The 18,213-nt window shown below is 38.1% G+C and overlaps 1 protein-coding gene across 1 annotated transcript; it reads left to right on the top strand.

Annotated features, from left to right (window-relative positions):
• The first annotated feature begins 473 nt into the window (after positions 1 to 473).
• Positions 474 to 17,512, top strand: LOC127422641 (A disintegrin and metalloproteinase with thrombospondin motifs 15-like). Its single transcript, XM_051666391.1, has 8 exons — positions 474 to 1,630; positions 6,118 to 6,250; positions 7,201 to 7,368; positions 7,981 to 8,264; positions 9,023 to 9,200; positions 9,284 to 9,459; positions 9,976 to 10,151; positions 11,813 to 17,512. The coding sequence occupies exons 1-8, from the start codon at positions 686 to 688 to the stop codon at positions 12,582 to 12,584; spliced, it is 2,832 nt and encodes a 943-aa protein (XP_051522351.1). The 5' UTR covers positions 474 to 685; the 3' UTR covers positions 12,585 to 17,512.
• Positions 17,513 to 18,213: the final 701 nt, after the last annotated feature.

Raw genomic sequence — 18,213 nt, 5'->3', positions numbered from 1 at the left:
GGTACATGACTAAATGCGTTAAAAAACATTGTAATGCTAGTACACTTTTAAAATCGTGGCTTCATTTCTTATAAAGTAGCTAAGTAGAAAATATGGTATGTTAAATTTACTAGCAATTTCTGCGTTGGAAATTGTTTCCTAGGTTTTTTAGTAAACCCCACTCAATTATTTATTTATTTATTTATTTATTACAGAGTGGTAACGAAGTAGCATACGTGCAGTTATGTGTATTCAAAACAAACACATGCATTTCATTTTGGCCTAAAAGGCACTGGTTGTTCAACTTTGAGGCTAAATCAAATAATTATGAATACATAGACCTATTCACCTTGTTTCCCTTAAAATCATTTGCCAAAAATTCCACACATCTCTGCAAATGAAACATGCACATTTCTACAGAGTGGGAGGTAACCTCTGAAGCGCACGCGCTCGGGTTAGTGATGCTCGTATTTAGAGAGCCAGACGTAACTGCGGTGTTCATGAACATGAACCATGAGCTCTCATTTGAACCTGCTCAAAACTCTCATTACAATTTGCAATGTTTACATATGACGCATACATGGAGAGAAACAGCATGGCGATGGAATATTGTGGCAATCCATAATTCTCGGATTTACAGAACCGTGATCAAGAGCATCACGGTGTGAGTGACACTTTGAGGGATATTTAATCACCACCAACAACGATGTCGGTTTTCCAAGTTTGTTTGTTTACTCTCTTACAAATGCTGTTTTTAACGAAGACATACCTCTGTCTGGAAAGTGAATTTTGTGAACCTGTGCGACTTGACCGTGAACATTTCCCAAGTCACCTCATCAAAAAGAGTGTCAAACTGAGCAAAGAACTTGTTGTTTACAGAATAAGCGCGTTTAATCAGGAATTTTATCTAAATCTTCTGCCCGACTCCAGTTTTCTTGCTCCTGATGGCACATTTCAGTATGACACCTCATCTTTAGGATCTGATTTTAGACGGTGCTTTTACTCCGGTGATGTTAACACAGACACGAATTCTTACGCAGCCCTCAGTCTCTGTCGAGGTGTCCGAGGAGCGTTTTCGTACAACGGGATGGAATACCACCTCGAACGCAGGTCGAGCAATACAACACTAGGACTAACTTCAGATGATGCTGAAAAAACGCACATCATCCGCAGAAGAAGACATATTAACAGTCCATTCACTGCAAACTCAACATCTAGGTGCGGAGTTACATCTGACTCAAACCATGGCGTTGTGGGGTCATTAGAAAAGTACCAACATTTAAAGGGGCACACAGAAACTTTGATGAAAAGCATGAGCAGATCAAAAAGATTCGCCTCTTTGCCAAGATACGTCGAGGTCCTGGTTGTTGCAGATGAGTCCATGGCAAAATTCCACGGTGACGACCTCAAGCATTATCTTTTGACCCTTATGTCTGTCACTGCAAAGCTGTACAAACACCCCAGTATCTTGAATTCCATCAGTATAGTGGTTGTGAAGCTTATGGTGATTAATGAGGCTGAGAAAGGACCTACAGTATCCAGTAACGCGGCGCTAACCCTGCGCAATTTCTGCACCTGGCAGAAGAAGCTCAATAAGAACAACGACAAACATCCAGAATACTGGGACACGGCTATTTTGTTTACAAAACAGGTAAGAAGGTCCCATATTTTACATGACTTTGCTTCTGAATACATAGGCTTAGATCAGGTAGAAATAGGCCTTTAAGGTAACAGTTGCATGTCACCAATTTTAACAGTGTAGGAGTACGCTTTCAGAGATTTAGCTAATAATGTGACATACCTTCTATAGAAAATAGTGAAATATTTGAGGAAATATGTAATGGCTTGGGAGTGCCCCTAAAAGCAAATGTAATTTGCTTCATTACCCTTGATTGCCAATGTAAACTTAAAAGTGCACCATGACATCACCCGAAAGATGAGAGGACACGCCAAGAGTTCTTGCCAAAACACTGAATGTAATACTGACTCAAGCACACGGAGTGATCCAAGTCAGCCGTCATCAGAATGGTCTAAGAAGTACGACGGTACCTGCGCTGCACCTGTTATTTTACCTTAACCGAATGCCTTAATCCCCTTATTAAAACTATTTTTTAAAACTTAAATATTTTGAAAATATCTTTACATTAAACATTCAAGAAGTACAAAAAACTAGCTATATTACTATATATATATATATATATATATATATATATATATATATATATATATATATATATATATATATATATTTTTTTTTTTTTTTTTTTTTTAGGGTTACTTCATTTGACCAGAACGAAATGTCTTTTCATAATTGTTTTTTTTTTTTTTTTAAATGTCAAAATATCAGATATTCTTTTTGTGAACCTTACACACAGTCATGAGGAACTAAAGGGGTCCTCTCTTTTTTTTTTTTTTTTTTTTTTTTTTTGACACAATGGCTACCTGCATGTTAGTTACACCACCTGACTATGATTTGGTGGAAAAAAGTTTTTAAATTATGAATAATTTTAAACAAAATTGTTTCACTGCTTATTTTTTATTTATTTTTTATAAATCATGATAAAAGATTATTCCAAGCGACTTATGCCAACATTTCTTTTTTTCAAGAATATCAGCTTTTGATGAGACATTTATTTATGTCTTTATTTTTAACTATCTCGGAATGGTTATGCCAATAGAGCTGCTTATTTTGTAGTCCAAAAACCTGGAAGAGAATTTGCTATGGGTTCCCTCATTGACTTTATGTCCTATGGGTTTTTATAATGTTTTTTTTTTTTTTTTTTGGCTTTTTTTGTTTTGTTTTTACTTATGAGAAAAATAAGGTCTGTGGTAAACATCACTTGAGGACAGAGGCGCAAAAACCATATATGCAAGGTATGCAATGCATAGGGGCACCATGTACAGGGGGGGTGCCAGAAGCTCACTAAAGGTGGTGAATCGGCCTCCTTGACCCCTCCAACATCAACCCTCCAACATCATTATTTTTGACTTTACAGCTGATGTGTGTCATTTTTTAAAAATTTTTTATGTTAAAATACTTTCTTCTCTCCCAGCTTAACATGCAGAAACAATTATAAGTAAACCATTCATAGGTTGATTTCCAGAAAAGCTGTTGAAGACATGAAAGTGGTGTGCACTGTGTCATGATGCGACAGAACCCCCTTTCTCACATAGAGTCCCGGTACTTTACCCTTAGTAACTTTCTAGATGAGAACTCTTAAGAGGAGCTCTGCTCACCCCTTGCATACATATAATATGTGAAACAGGCGATACTTTTTAGATACTTTGTTGGTTTCATGTTATTTCTGTTAAGGGAACTGGAAAATTAGCGCAGTCCTCTGAGTAGCAAGGAAGCAGTTAAAGTTCATTTACTCATGGTAGCTGCCAACTCTTCGCATTTCTCATTGCTTTGAGCATCATATGTGTTTGTCCAATCACAGGTTGCAACATCCTCCCACAGTCTTCTACCCCAGAATAGGAGCTAAAAAGACAGTCTTAAGTCCCTCTAAATGGCTAAGAGGGACTATAGTTCTTCAGGTGCGAAAACAATGGAAAAGTACTGGTTCCGTGTAGAAGTACCTAAAATGGGCTTTAGTTCCTGCATTGGGAAAGGGACTAGATACATGCCACTGCAATAGTGGAGTTTCCCTCTACATCCGACTTTGGGGTTCCCCCTATGGACTTGAGCACATGCGCACTCTTCAAAAACCTTTAAGAACGGCACTTATGCGTTAACACACAAAAGCTGTGTTGTGCGACAGAAACCATTTGTGCTGAAGCGCTATCTCTTAACAGCCTTTTAATCCCTAAATTGCTACATTTGTATTTCTGTGACATTTCAGAATCCCGCTTTCTGCAAAACACCGGAATAAACATTTTTCTTAAGTGCATGTAAACGTGTTCAAAATCTTAACAGAAACTATGCTTCTACTTACCAATAAAGAGCTGTAGTTCCATCCACACAATTTTGTGATGCTGTTTGCGAATGTTCGTTTGAACTATGGTTTTGGGAAACACCAAATTGTTAAACTATGTTGGTAATGATAGAACTTGCAACATTGGTTGGCTAACTAAGGTTTTGGGAAATGCAACCTGGCCGACCCAACATCATTGACTCAACCAATGGTGGGAACTGGGGGCTGAACCATCTGTTAGTTCCACCAATGGCAGATAAAGGGTGTGTTCAGAAAGTTGTTTGAAAACAATTTTTTTTTAAACAGTTTATTTTTCCAATTCAGTTTGGTGGTGCTAGTGGCGCAGATATTACATTTGAGCTTTAAACCCTAGACATTTTTTTAAATTATATAGTTAAATAGTTTACTTTGAATTACTTTTGAAACATGTTCATCATAGCAGAGGTGCATTCAATTAATAGTTCTGCGTGGATTTTAAAGTTTTTTAATAGACCCGGTTAAAAAAAAAATGGACCCACATACATTGATATTCTGATCCTCTAATAGCCAATTGCACTGATCCTGAAATGTTTGACTTTATGAGAAAGACGAAATTTTGATGTAAAGACAATTTTGGAATGCATTCAGCCTTCTAAAATTTTATCCCTAAAAGCACAAGTTGGTTGCATTATGATGTTCTTGCTCTATAGTTCCGTCTGCCCACTTAACTATGTCGTAACTACAGCTGTTTACAGGCATTCTTGGCCACCCTTGCTGGCCCGCGCAGCTCTGTGCTTCTCATTATGTGGATAGCATATAATTTAAGCTTATCAGTGATTGACCGATATGGGTTTTTATAATGGCCGATGCCGATATCCAAAGTGCAGGGTGGTCAATAGGCCGATACAATGGCGATATATCACACAATTTAATATAGTAAATAATATAAACATAAAATTGCTAAAAAAAAAAAAATGAATAAGCGCTTTTTTAGCGCTATATTTACTCAATTTCACACTAAATAAAATACAGAATCAAACCAATTGTACATAAAGTGCACAGTGAATAAAATGTTTATTTATAGCGCACGTGAAACACTTTTACTTTGAAGTTGCACTCAAGCGCTCGTGCGGATCCAGCGCGAGCACCAGTCTCCTGACAGTTTAAACGGCCTGGATTGCCTGTTTGGATTGTCAAAGAGTGACCGTCATGATTTGTGAATCAGGAACTTTTGATCCTGATCCTGAAGTTTTGATTCTGGCTGATAGAATACGCGCTTCAGAGGAAGATATTAGATGAGCACTCGACAGGAAGAAAACGCTGGATTTTCATGAGGTTCGTGAATTACATCTTTTTAAATGAGATATCTGCATATTTGCAGATGGTATATAATAGAAGTTTTATTGATATTTGCCTGTAATCATTAAACAAGTTACAGGGAACTGTTGAGGAGAGGCTGTTAGAATACATGCTTTAGAGGCAAATAAATGAGCGGTCCACAGGATGCTGGATCTGCTGAAGTTGTGTGAGGTTAGTTTATTACATCTGTTTAAATGAGATTTGCACATAGTTTCAGAGGGAATATGATATTAGTTTTATTGATATTTGCATTTTTATCATTAGACAAGAGAGTTAAAAGTTGAGGAGAGAGAGATAGAATGAAACAGGTGAGCACTTTAACATTATGAGCTCAAACGGGTCTGCCGCGACTCTGAAATGCGTACTTTTTAAATGACACTTTGTTGCACACCGGTCAATTATTGTAGTATCACGATGGCACGTAACAACAAAACGAACCGTGACTGGTCGTTTACATGTCTCAGTAGCTTCACGTGCAAGCAGGCGATTCTCAGCCCCCCTTGAGAAACAAATCGGCCAAAGAGGAAAATGTATCGGCCGATGGCGATAATTAAAAAATTCAGAATATTGGCCGATTTATCGGCTTCGGCAATATATCAGTCAACCACTAAAGCTTATACTCAAATCTGACAGATTGGTAAAAGATGGTCCAGACACATAATTTGAATCATACCTAATCACTGAGAAAAGTTCATTGAGGAAGCCTGGAGATTAATGTAGTGATTACACAGGCTGGAATAAAGTTATCTGATGTCACCCTGGCATCAATATATTATTGAAAGGAGTTATTAACTATTTCAGAATCACTTGATACTTGTTATGTCACATTGTTTCAGATGTTTTCAGATCATCACTGGTTTCACACCATTATCATTCTCTCTTACAGGACCTGTGTGGGGCTACTACGTGTGACACTCTTGGTATGGCTGATGTAGGCACCATGTGTGATCCTAAAAGGAGCTGCTCAGTAATTGAAGATGATGGCCTCCCATCAGCCTTCACAGCTGCACACGAACTAGGTGAGAACTCTGTTTGGCGTAAAAGATTTTTCATGAGAGACTAGCATCAAAAATGCCATGATAAAAAGTTTATAAACAAATACAAGTAAAGTTGGATCCTGTGAACCAAGAAAAACTGAAGGTCCCTGAACATGGTTCACACCATGGTACTGAGTTTTCTGGCCAGTGCCCACACTGATATTCTGTCTGTGGTAAAATTACTGCAAATTAAATCCTTTACAATGATGGAATTTCGACAGATGCTTCTCACTCCTGAAATCCTATCTCTGATTCCTTGATCTTAAAACACGACTATTGTTTAGCTTAAGTGCCAGCAGTATCAAGAGAAAAAAATCCCTGTCAATGCTTTATTATTACAGTAATCACTAAAACAATGACAACTGCAATCAAAAGTTCTCCTCATTTCTTGAACCCTATGAAAACAAGGTTTTAACAAAAGACAGATGGGGAAACATTAGCAGATGCTGAAAGAACGGCACTTGCTGGGGTGAGTCCACCAGTACCATCCTTATATAGTGTGTTCAGGTCTTTTAAATTCTTTATACATACATGCATACATACATACATACATACATATGTGTTAGTCACTCACCTGACATCATCTTACACCTTGCAAACAGAAGAGGATGGATGGATGGATGGATGGATGATAGAACAGATGGATGGATGAATGGATGGATGGATGATAGAACAGACAGATGGATGATAGAACAGATGGATGGATGGATGGATGGATGATAGAACAGATGATGGATGGATAAATAGATGATGGAATAGATAGATGGATAAATAGAAGACGGATAGATGATAGATAGATAGATAGATAGATAGATAGATAGATAGATAGATAGATAGATGGATGGATGGGTGGATGGATAAGAAAGAAAGAAAGAAAGAAAGAAAACAGATCAAGACTGACAAGCCTTTGGTTGACTCTTTCTCATGTCCAGGGCATGTCTTCAGTATGCCACATGACAATGTGAAGGCTTGTGAAGAGGTATTTGGAAAGTTGAAGGACAACCATATGATGTCCCCTACACTGATCCAGATTGACCACCACAGTCCCTGGTCCATCTGCAGTGCTGCCATCATCACAGACTTCCTAGATTCTGGACATGGTAAGTTTGGCTGCGCTGTTTCAATCAACTTTTGTCATACATGATTATGTGTACCTCATCCATGATTGGATGGCAGCCAACACAATATGCCTCTTGGCATTGCAGCGTGATTTGAGACAAGTAGTCTTGACATGAAAAGCTGACATTAAATATTTTAATCAATGACTGGTTACTGAGTATTGAGACAGTCAAAACTGGTTTAGCAAATAGAACATCAATGATCTATATTCCTTTGTAATGCCTTGGTATGATGTTATTAAGTGGCAAATGCCTGCAAATACTTAATATTTAATAGAAAGATATTTGTATCTTAGATTAGGGATTTGAACAAACCCAAACCCAAACTTCAGTGTCCTATAACTTTTGTAAGCAATGTTCAACTGACAGACTTACATTAAACGAGGAATCCGAGTCATATAGGGACCAGAATATAATAGAGAAGAGAGAGAAAGCAATTAGGGATGTTATCCAACCATGGAATGTGAGAGACATACAAAATAAAGAGAAAATACAAGAATGCAATATCAACGAATACATCAAGGATATGCTACACTACACAAATTATGGACATATCAGATATACAATTTGCATTAACTACCTTTTACTTTCTAGGTGACTGTCTGCTAGATCAGCCCCAAAAGCTTTTGGCTCTACCAGAGGACCCTCCAGGTGTCAGCTACTCGCTCAGCCGTCAATGCGAGCTGGCCTTCGGTGCAGGATCTAAGCCCTGTCCTTACATGCAGCCCTGCTCCAAACTGTGGTGCACCGGGAAAGCTAAACAACAGCTGGTGTGCCAGACTCGCCACTTTCCTTGGGCCGATGGTACTAACTGTGGCAACAACAAGCTGTGCTACCGGGGGATTTGTACTGATAAGCAAAATGCCACCTCAGTCAAGGTGAGTGATCCTCGATACTATAGGATTTACCTATTTCCATAGCAACTATGTCTGACTGCAAACAGATACAATTGTATTGTATTCTTGAACAACAACATGCCAGTTACATCAGGATATACAAATGTATGGCCAGTGTTTATTTTTACATTTTTTTTTTTTTTTCATAATCTTTGTCTTACGAATAAATGCCTTTTATAGTTAATATTTCATTATATGTTCATTAATTTTAGTAATTTTTAGTAGACAAAAATTAATTTTTTTAAGCAAAACTAAAAGTGCTTTTCCAACATTGGGCCGAGCGGTTCTCGTTGTGGAACTGCGCCGTTCCATACGGATCCCGGCTAGTGGGCATGGCCAGTTATGGTTTCTTTTTCCACTGTGGAGCTGCAAAATCAGGATTAGAATGGACTGATTGGGCTAGTGATCAATCATGAGTTACCCAAATACTAAAGCTGTTCCACCAGAATGGTTCTCTGTCCTGAGCATGGTTAGCTACCATGTTAACAAATCCGGGCCAGGAACGGTTTGTAATCTAACTGTACCAAACCATGCGCACCAAAGTGGAAATGTTACTGGAACCGTTAGCTGGTCAACCAGCGTGGTCTGTCTGGACTTCCTGGTTATGTTATTTAAGCAGCTTGGTTGGAACACGAGTACACCAGTATCCCATGCTATAGACCAGCATCCAAAACACCAGCTATATTTGTCTTTTCAGCAAGGATGTCATTGTTTCTGAGCAATGTGGACTGTTTCTGCAGGTAGATGGTCGTTGGGGTCGGTGGGGTCCATATGGTCCGTGTTCCCGTACATGTGGGGGAGGGGTACAGCTGGCTAAAAGAGACTGTAACAACCCTGTCTCTGCAAATGGGGGCAAGTACTGCCAAGGATTGCGAGTGAAACATCGCTCCTGCAACTTGGAGCTTTGTAAAGAGTCAGGTAAACTGTCTCCAACTCATGAGGAATAACTTGGTTTAGTCCCATTTGATTTGATTGGCTGATTCATTCATTGTCATTGACAGGAAAGAGCTTTAGAGAGGAGCAGTGTGAGGCATTCAATGGCTTTAATCTCAACACTAACAGACTTAGCCCCTCTGTGGTATGGGTCCCTAAATACTCTGGAGTCTCGGTCAAGGACAGATGCAAGCTTATCTGCCGAGCCAACGGAACTGGATACTTTTATGTCCTTGCACAAAAGGTTAGTAAATTTATATTTCTGCAAAAAAATTGCTTAATTTCCTCAGAGGTCTAAGTGGTTTTGAAATTAGTGGTTCATTTGTTCAGGAGAAGTAATAACATTCCCTTTTCAAAGCAAGGTAGAGGCTTGTAAAAATGGTGGCCGCTTATCTCTCAGATATGGCCGTGTGGCGTGACGGAGTGCAGGTTTGCTTGTCATGTTAACTCTGAGATGGGAAGAGAGCACAACTCACAGTATCAGTAACAAATAGAGCTCTAGTGTATCAGTTTACAATGGTTAAACAACTCATTTTGATTAAACCTTTTAAAACTAGTAACAGACAAGCCTCTCCCCTTCTGTGTTTCCCTTTACGGTTGCCTCCATTGTACAAAAGGAAATTTTCACAAAGAAGGAAGCGAAGCAGCAGATATTTGCAGATTCACTAAAGAAATTATGATTAATGTATGAAAAAAGCCAGTGTCTATATGTGTGGTGCAAGTACTTAAAACGTGAATGTTATCTACCTGTATATAACAGGTGGTTGACGGAACACCTTGTTCCCCCGATACCTCAGCGGTTTGTGTTCAAGGAAAGTGCATCAAGGCTGGCTGTGATGGCAAGCTGAGCTCCGACATGAAGTTTGACAAGTGTGGTGTATGTGGCGGAGACAACAAAAACTGCAAAAAAGTCTCTGGAATGTTCACAAAACCCATGTAAGTGCTTTCTCCTTTGTATGTTTTAACAATGTCAAAAAGAGTCTAAAGCAGTGGTTCTCAACCGGTTTTGCTTCAGAAACCAAATTTTACATTAAAGTGGCAACCTGAAACAGTACTTAAAATTGTTTATTGTACATACTGAAAGTAAAATGTCCTTATAATCAATCACTGAAATGTATTAATGCTACTCTGAACTGCACAATATAAAAAAAAAAAATTGTGGCATGGGGGGCGTGGTCATGTGTCGGTCCGCGGGAGAGAGAGAGTGGTAAGGCTCGTCACCTGGCTCATAATTATCTCTAACACCTGTCTCTCTCCCGCAGTCTGACACATGACCACGCCCCCCATGCCACAATAATATAACATTAGATTTTAGAAGTTTTAGGGGCATGTCAGAATGAATGCATTATTGCACTAAAAAAGGCTTGATGCAGCACAAATAATTTTTTTAATTTCACATTTCACAATTTGACATTCTTTTTAACCTGATACGGCTGTCTAAAATAGGCGACACAGTGAAATGGGGGGCAAAGGTCAAAGACGTCGGTCTAGCCTAGCACATGTTTACATAGAAAAACAAAAGAAAAACACTGCAGATGGAGGCAAAAACATGTTCGACCATTATTCAGCAAATACAAAAGTACAAAGGATTTCTCTTTGTGCTGGTGTCGTTATATTTACAATTTTGTTTATGCATAAAGAATAGTGAGATTTACCAGTCTAAAACATAGAACAAACACTGGTCCAAATATTGTATTTGTTTTAGCTACTTTATCAAGTTGCAGATCAATTTGCACCAAAATACCGTAGAGTTTGATTTGAGACACAGGCTTTGACATTAATGGGATAGTTCATCCTAAAAAGAGAATTCTCTAATCATTTACACACCCTCATGCAATCCCAGATGTGTATGAAGATTTTTAGAAGAACAAAGATTTTTAAAAGAATATTTCAGCTCTGTAGGTCCATACAGTGCAAGTGAATGGTGACCAGACCTTGCAAGCTCCAAAAATCACAAGGCAGCATAAAAGTAGTCCATATGATTCCAGTGGTTAAATCTATGTCTTTAGGGCCAAAATTATAGGTATGGGTGAGAAACAGATCAATATTTAAGTCCTTTTTACTATAAATCTCCAATTTCACTTTTGTGAAAGTGGAGATTTAAAAGTAAAACATTATTTAAATATTGATCTGTTTCTCACCCAAAGCGATTGCATAGCTCCAGAAGACATATATTAAACCAATGGAGCCATATGGATTACTTTTATTCTGTCTTTATGTGCTTTATGGACCTTCAAAGGTTTGGTCAACATTCACTTGCATTGTATGGACCTACAGAGCTGAAATATTCTTCTAAAACTCTTTGTTTGTGCTCTGCAAAAGAAAGAAAGTCATACACATCTTAGATGGCATAAGGATGAGTAACTGATGAGAGAATTTTCATTTTTGGGTGAACTATCTCTTTAATAATTAAAGCATTTTCTAATTTTCTAAATTTTATAAGCCTATTTATTTTGCTATCCTTCAAACTACACAGTTAGTTGCATTTTATTGTTTGCATTTAGCAGTGTTTCAGACAGCAACAGCCCCACCAGTTGAGAACCACTTGCCTAAAGATTTAACATCACTTGAAGCAATAACCTGATCTCATTTTTTAGACATGGGTATAACTTTGTGGTGACTCTACCTGTTGGGGCCGCAAATGTGGACATCAGGCAGCGTGGTTACCGTGGTTTGGTCAATGACGACAACTATTTAGCAGTAAAGAATGTCTATGGCAAGTATCTCCTGAATGGAAATTTTGTGGTGTCAGCCGTAGAAAAAGACATTATTATAAAGGGAAGTCTACTGCGATACAGTGGAACCGGCACATCAGTGGAGATTCTACAAGCCTCCAGACCTCTTAAAGAGCCCCTAACAGTGGAATTGTTGTCGGTGGGTAAAATGACACCTCCTCGTGTGCGGTACTCCTTCTACCTGACTGTGGGGAATAAGGAGGACAAGATCTTAAAGAAGGAACACAGGAGCCATGTGCAGAACAGTGTGTTGGAGAACAGCAATAAAGTGGAACTGAAGAAGCCAGCCTATCAGACGCCTTCTTATAAATGGGTAGTAGCGGATTGGGATAAGTGCTCTGTTACCTGTGGCAATGGGGTCCAGAGCAGACGAATTCAGTGTGTGTACTCAGATGGGCAAACAGCCACACACTGTGATAGCACCCAAAAACCCAGTTCCATGCGTGTGTGTGGTGAACCCTGCCCTATATGGCACATCGGTGAATGGTCCACATGTTCTAAAACCTGTGGGAAAGGCTTTAAGAGACGTCCACTGCGCTGCATAACTCAGACAGGGTTGCTTTTACCCAGAGACCACTGCTCGAGCAAAAGAAAGCCACAAGAACTGGACTTTTGCACTGTTAAGCCCTGCTAGTGACCATTTCAGTCTGTTGGAGAAAAAATAGTGATCTCTTCAGCCTAATCTCATGAAAATTACATGACCATGGTGACATTTTTGCAAAATGACATTACGTGGTTTATTACATGTATCACTGCAGTTCCAAGGTGAAATGTCCACTATGTGGCGCTAAAAGCGAGTAAAATGTTCTCACAAACAGATGAGGTTTTGAAGGTTGATACTTTAAATCAACAAATTCTACCCTATGCTAAACCTTAACCTTGTGCTACCCCGCATAGACATGCTTGGAGATTGTGTTTTGGCTTTGCTATATGCAACGCATAATTTAATTTAATTTAAAATGACTGATCTCAGTTCAAGAGACTCTGGATTGTCCGTAAAGGGTTAAACCTTCGACTTGCGGAATCATGTGACAAAACAAAATGGCGCCGATCACAACGGAGTTTGTCTTTGGGAGAAATGCCAACAAAACTGGTAAGAAACCTAATTAAGTTTGTACAATTAAACCTGTTTGAGTGAAAAGATTAGAGTCTCTAGTTTCATCCGATGTGCTATTTTTAAGATTTGGGCGATTTATCTGTGAAATGCCACACTGCTGAACACAATGTAAACTAATGTGTACAACAGCACAAGGCGTTTTCACATTGAGAAAAAAAGATATGCTTTCAGAGGATTTATATTGTGTTAGGATGAAAATATGGTGCATTTCAAACTGTTCTGAGACCAGTGCAGACAGACAGCATACGGGAGGTTAAGTCGTTCACTAAATAGGGAGCAAGGGAGCATCCTATATCTTTCCTATGAAGCCAAGTGCATTTAATCCAAACTCCCTATCAAAAGTTCAGTTTCAGGCTGCAGATGATGTTTGGACCACTCAACCTGGTTTGCAGACATGGGACAATGGTAATCAGTATAGATTCAGAATTTATAATGTATAATTTTATTTATTTTAACATGGTTGGCAGTGATTGGATGATGCTGGCCATTACTTGTATCAAAATCAACTATGCTAATTTCTGATTGGTGAAATGCTCCAGCACTGGCTATCACTTGTTTGTTTGACAGTGTAAAGAGAGAACATTGAGATTTTGTTGCCAAAGTAGAAAAAAACATTGTAACATAAAAGTCATATCAAGTCAAATCATTTTTATTTGTATAGTTTTTTTATTTGTGCTTTTCCTAATACACATTTCCAATGCAGCTTTACAGAAAATCAGCTGTAAAAACATGAATAACTAACACTCTGGAAACACGCAGTTTACAACTATTTGATAAAAAAATCTAAATTTCTATAGCTTGGTATAATTAAAACATTACACAACTTAGTTCCGCTGTCCACATATGTGTACATACATTTTTGGTAAACTAATTGCTCTAGAATTATTCTTTTTTTGCATGTTTATTAGGTGCTACTAGACACAAATCAAAAAGGGAAATGGAAAATGCACACAGCAGTCACGCTCAGGTTTCAGGAGGTTAAACCTAAACCTCACCAATAGTGTCAAAAAAAGCAAATGTGAGATGAAAAACACAATTTCTTAAGTGGCTTCTACGACACTTCCATCTCTTTAGGACTCGTAGCCTATTCCTTTGCATTGCACGTATAACACTTTATCAATTGAGCTACTGAGCAACTTGATTGAATTCGAATAAGCATTAAAATGTATCGCGTAAGAAGTCATGCGCTATAGTAAAAGTGTTTTGATGTCATAAAATAGCATTGTGTGAGGAACAGGGCAAAAAGTAAGTGTTTATGAATTGATAATCTGTTTTACTAGTGATCTGTGTGAAAGTGAAAAGAAGTTGTCGTTGTTGTAGTGCCTCTAGTGTTCATTTCACCAGGAAACTGCCTCAATACATTCAAGAGCCACATAAAAATTATTTTGCAAAATATAGGTATAGTAACATGACTCTATGACACCAGGTTGGATCTCTTTTTATGTGTGTCAGTGTGTCAGTATTTGTGTGTGTGTGTGTGTGTGTTTGTGTGTGTGTGTGTGCACATGTGTCTGTTATCTGGTCAGGGCTGCAGTTAGGAATTCTTGGGCCTGGTACAAAATGTTTTCACCAGGCCCACCTCCAGTCCGTTGTCCGATAACTGTCCGTTGGGGTGCGGAAAGTTATCCCATCAACGTGCGCTACCCAGACGGCTTTTGCAGTTAAGTGCTGTCTCGGTGTTTATATCCACGTCTCCCCAGGGCTTGACATTTACTATTTGGCTCAACGGCCACTATCCTCTCAGCATTTTCACTAGCCAAAATCTCCCTTTCCACAAAAAGTGATAAAAACAACTGGAGACTGTAACTGTATGCATTTGTTTGGACATTTTATTTGAACAAGAATAATATAAAGTTCAGCACAGTCACAGATTTAAGTCATCTTTAGAATATCTAAAGGCAAACATGGCCAGGTAGAACAAGAGTAGGTTAGAACAAGCGGAAAACTTTGTCAGTAATTTGTCCATTTGTCCATAGAAGTTTTGATTTTAACCCCTTTAAATGTTCTAACTTGTACATGCCTTCATGAAAGTTTACCAATGTTCTTCCATTTTCTAACAGTGGCATTTGTAATGATAAAGGCCATAAGCACAGGACAGAGCATGGAGGGCTCCGCAATACTGTCGTTAGGTTAACTTAGATTGTCTTACTAAAAAAATTAACTATAAATAAACTATAGGCTAGTATTTTATATGAAAAACTAATTGCCTAAACATGTTTAGAAATCTTTAACTACAACTTTCACAGTTAATAATTCCATGGAGTACAAAAGGTGATATTGGGTAGATTAAACTCAGTCACCATTCAATTTCATTGCATCGTTTTCCACAAATGGAAAATACGTGAATCTTTTTTCATTCATGGAAGAAAGAAAGTCCTATGTATTTGGATCAAAATAAAGGTAAGTGAATGAAGTGAATGAAGTCTTATAGACTCACCCTAATCATTTTAATATGCATCTATACCAGATACCAGTTAGTGTTACTGCAGTTAAAACGTTTTAGTTTGGATGTTGATGTGTATTTTAAAAACCTGGTAATCGATGTAGATGCATTTCACACAGTTGTGTCTTTACCTCGTCTGTGCTGTTAATGTCAGGGCTGTCTAGCAATTTGAGAAGTTCAAATTCATCCATTTAGAGCTTTATACTAGAACGTTCTCTTCGAATTCAAATGGGTCACATAAGCCGTGATATTGTGTAAAACCCGACTGAATCACGCAAGTTTTGCTCTGCGCTGTCCCAGAGATCTGGCTGTATCTCTGGAGCACGCTGATGTGCACTGCGGCAGTCCGTGCGAAACCACGCTTCATTCGCCCCGTACAGATGCGCGTGTCAGGTGTGAGAAGCATATTCACTGCTTATAAAGCACTGAACACGAGATGAATACAATTAGTGGCTAGGTAGAGCAACGGAGTTTCTACCCGCATTTGGCATGTGTGTGGGTGTATTAATGTCAAGCCCTGCATCTCCTGCTGAACGTGTTTAGATGTGCTCTACAATATGGAATAGCCCTTCTGTGGACCCCACTCCAGTCCGGGCCCCCTTCAAGCCCATGCCTGGGACAAAAGGTCCAGTTGTCCCCCCTTATCGGCGGCCCTGCATCTGGTGACTGACCTTTCCAATAGATGTAATATCGAAGAAAAAAAAACATGATAACCGATAAGTTTGGAAAGGAGCGAACGGTTTCATTGTATGTTATGTTGGAAGGTACAGTTCTATATCGCCTACCTCGAAAAGGACAATGTGTTTTAGAGCAGCCAAATAACACAGACCACGTTAAGTTGGAAAATGTTACACATGTTTTTGTAAAAGTGCCATTTTAAAAAAAAAAACAGCATCTCTGAATGTGGTTTGTAGATGAAGTGAAGATATCGGAAAAAATTGTGGCAAAAGTGTGTTGTTGCATTCAGATTTTGTTTAAATATACATGTGAACAATTTGATCTAAATGTGAAGCATATTATATGCGTAAATAGGGCAACTCAGTCCATGCACTATTATTAATTTGTATTCATATATATAGCTGAGCTAGCCAATAGATAAATAGATTTGTTAAGTGTTTTAAATCATTGAAGGTTCAACTAGCAGAATTTAGAATCATACACAAAAAAGACAAAAAATGGTCTTTTGGGGCAAAAAATAATGAGTAATTTACCTTGTATTTTGGGGCGGAAGAGGACAAATCCTAAACAAATATTTACATTAATAAGAATTAAAATGTAAATGTATAAAACTAAAGTATTAAGCTCGATGACACTATAATGGTACTGTACACAAAGGGACAAAAATTGTTAATATACAACTTTATTAATTCAGCTATCTATGTATGTAAGTGTTTCATAAGAATGTCCTTGGTTGTCTTGATTTTCTTGCAAAATGTATCTCTGTTAAAGACACTGATGTTGATACAGCCTTTGTACTGCAAATGATTGTACATAAAGGCTTTATAAATTTTACTAAAAGCAGCCTGTCATTACAGAAAAGTGATTTCTTTGCCACATCTAAAAGAGTTTGATATATTTTTTCTCTTCATTTGATGAAAAAAAAACCAAAAAAAAAAAACAATTGTAGTCTGATGTATACATTTGATCTTTAATATTTCCCTCAATAACATGAAAAAGTATATTGTCTTTTCTGTCTGCTATGTCCACTATGACTTGATAGCTGTAAAAATAACTATCTATAGACAATTAACAATGTTTTATTGTGTGTGTATTAGATCTGTTCTCTGCTGGATATATGAAGATGTATTGTAACTTGTGCAAATGACCAATGTAAATCAGATCTGTTGTTGCGGTTTACTCTTATTCATCTAAAAGGTGCTTCCTTAATTCATTTTTGATGTTAATACACCGAAAGGCTTTTATGTTTATTGGAATCCATTGTATACTATGTATACATTCATCAACTGTGCACAAATAAATACAGAAATGACACAAAATGTTTCAAGCGGTCCCCTCACACAACTGGGCTCTGGGAAAAGTGCATGCATGAATACATTAATGGAAAGCCTCAAACTGTGCTGAAAAGTGTAGTGGCTCAGGTCATTTTGTCATGCCACACTTACTAATCTCTTCAACAAAGGCCGGATGAAGCGTCACGGACAATTCCATGGCATTCAGTGACATTGGAATTCTGCTGATATGACTGTTCTGTCTTTCCTGGGAAAAAGGGCCAAAAAAAACTGACTACCTCAGGCCTGCTAATCCTCTCCTATTGTGTGAGAGAGCTCAGTCATCTCCCTTGCTTCACATATCAGGCTGAGCCACAGGTGAGATAATGTGTTGTTAGGGCTACTGCTCAAACACTTAACCAGAGAAAAATCAGAACATATGGAAAGTTAAAGGACCAAAGCATGTGTAAAAGATTCACCGTTATCGTCTCAAACTTGATGCTTAAACTTATTTTTAAACTTAAACTTTATTCACCCTCATGTTGTTCCAAACCTGTACAACTTTTATTCTTTTGCGGAACACACAAAAAGAAGTTCACAAGTCACCATTCACTTTCACTGTATGGAAAAAAAATCTCCTTTTGTGTTTGAATGAAGAAAAAAGTGTAAGGGGTTTAGAACAAAATGAGGGTGAGTAAATTATTTTGAATGAACTATCTCTTTAAGGAAATGTGTTAATACAGTTGGATGGGGG

This window comes from Myxocyprinus asiaticus, chromosome 31 (assembly GCF_019703515.2).
Source record: "Myxocyprinus asiaticus isolate MX2 ecotype Aquarium Trade chromosome 31, UBuf_Myxa_2, whole genome shotgun sequence".
Lineage (NCBI taxonomy): Eukaryota > Metazoa > Chordata > Actinopteri > Cypriniformes > Catostomidae > Myxocyprinus > Myxocyprinus asiaticus.
The sequence above is the reverse complement of the archived record's forward strand: the minus strand, read 5'-3'. Positions and strand labels throughout refer to the sequence as shown.

Bases quoted from the DNA above. Each gene is read 5' to 3' on its own strand.
- LOC127422641 (XM_051666391.1), top strand. From the start codon at position 686: ATGTCGGTTTTCCAAGTTTGTTTGTTTACTCTCTTACAAATGCTGTTT. The intron at 9,201-9,283 runs GTAAACTGTCTC...TGTCATTGACAG, and splicing joins GGAGCTTTGTAAAGAGTCAG to GAAAGAGCTTTAGAGAGGAG. The intron at 9,460-9,975 runs GTTAGTAAATTT...TGTATATAACAG, and splicing joins TTTATGTCCTTGCACAAAAG to GTGGTTGACGGAACACCTTG.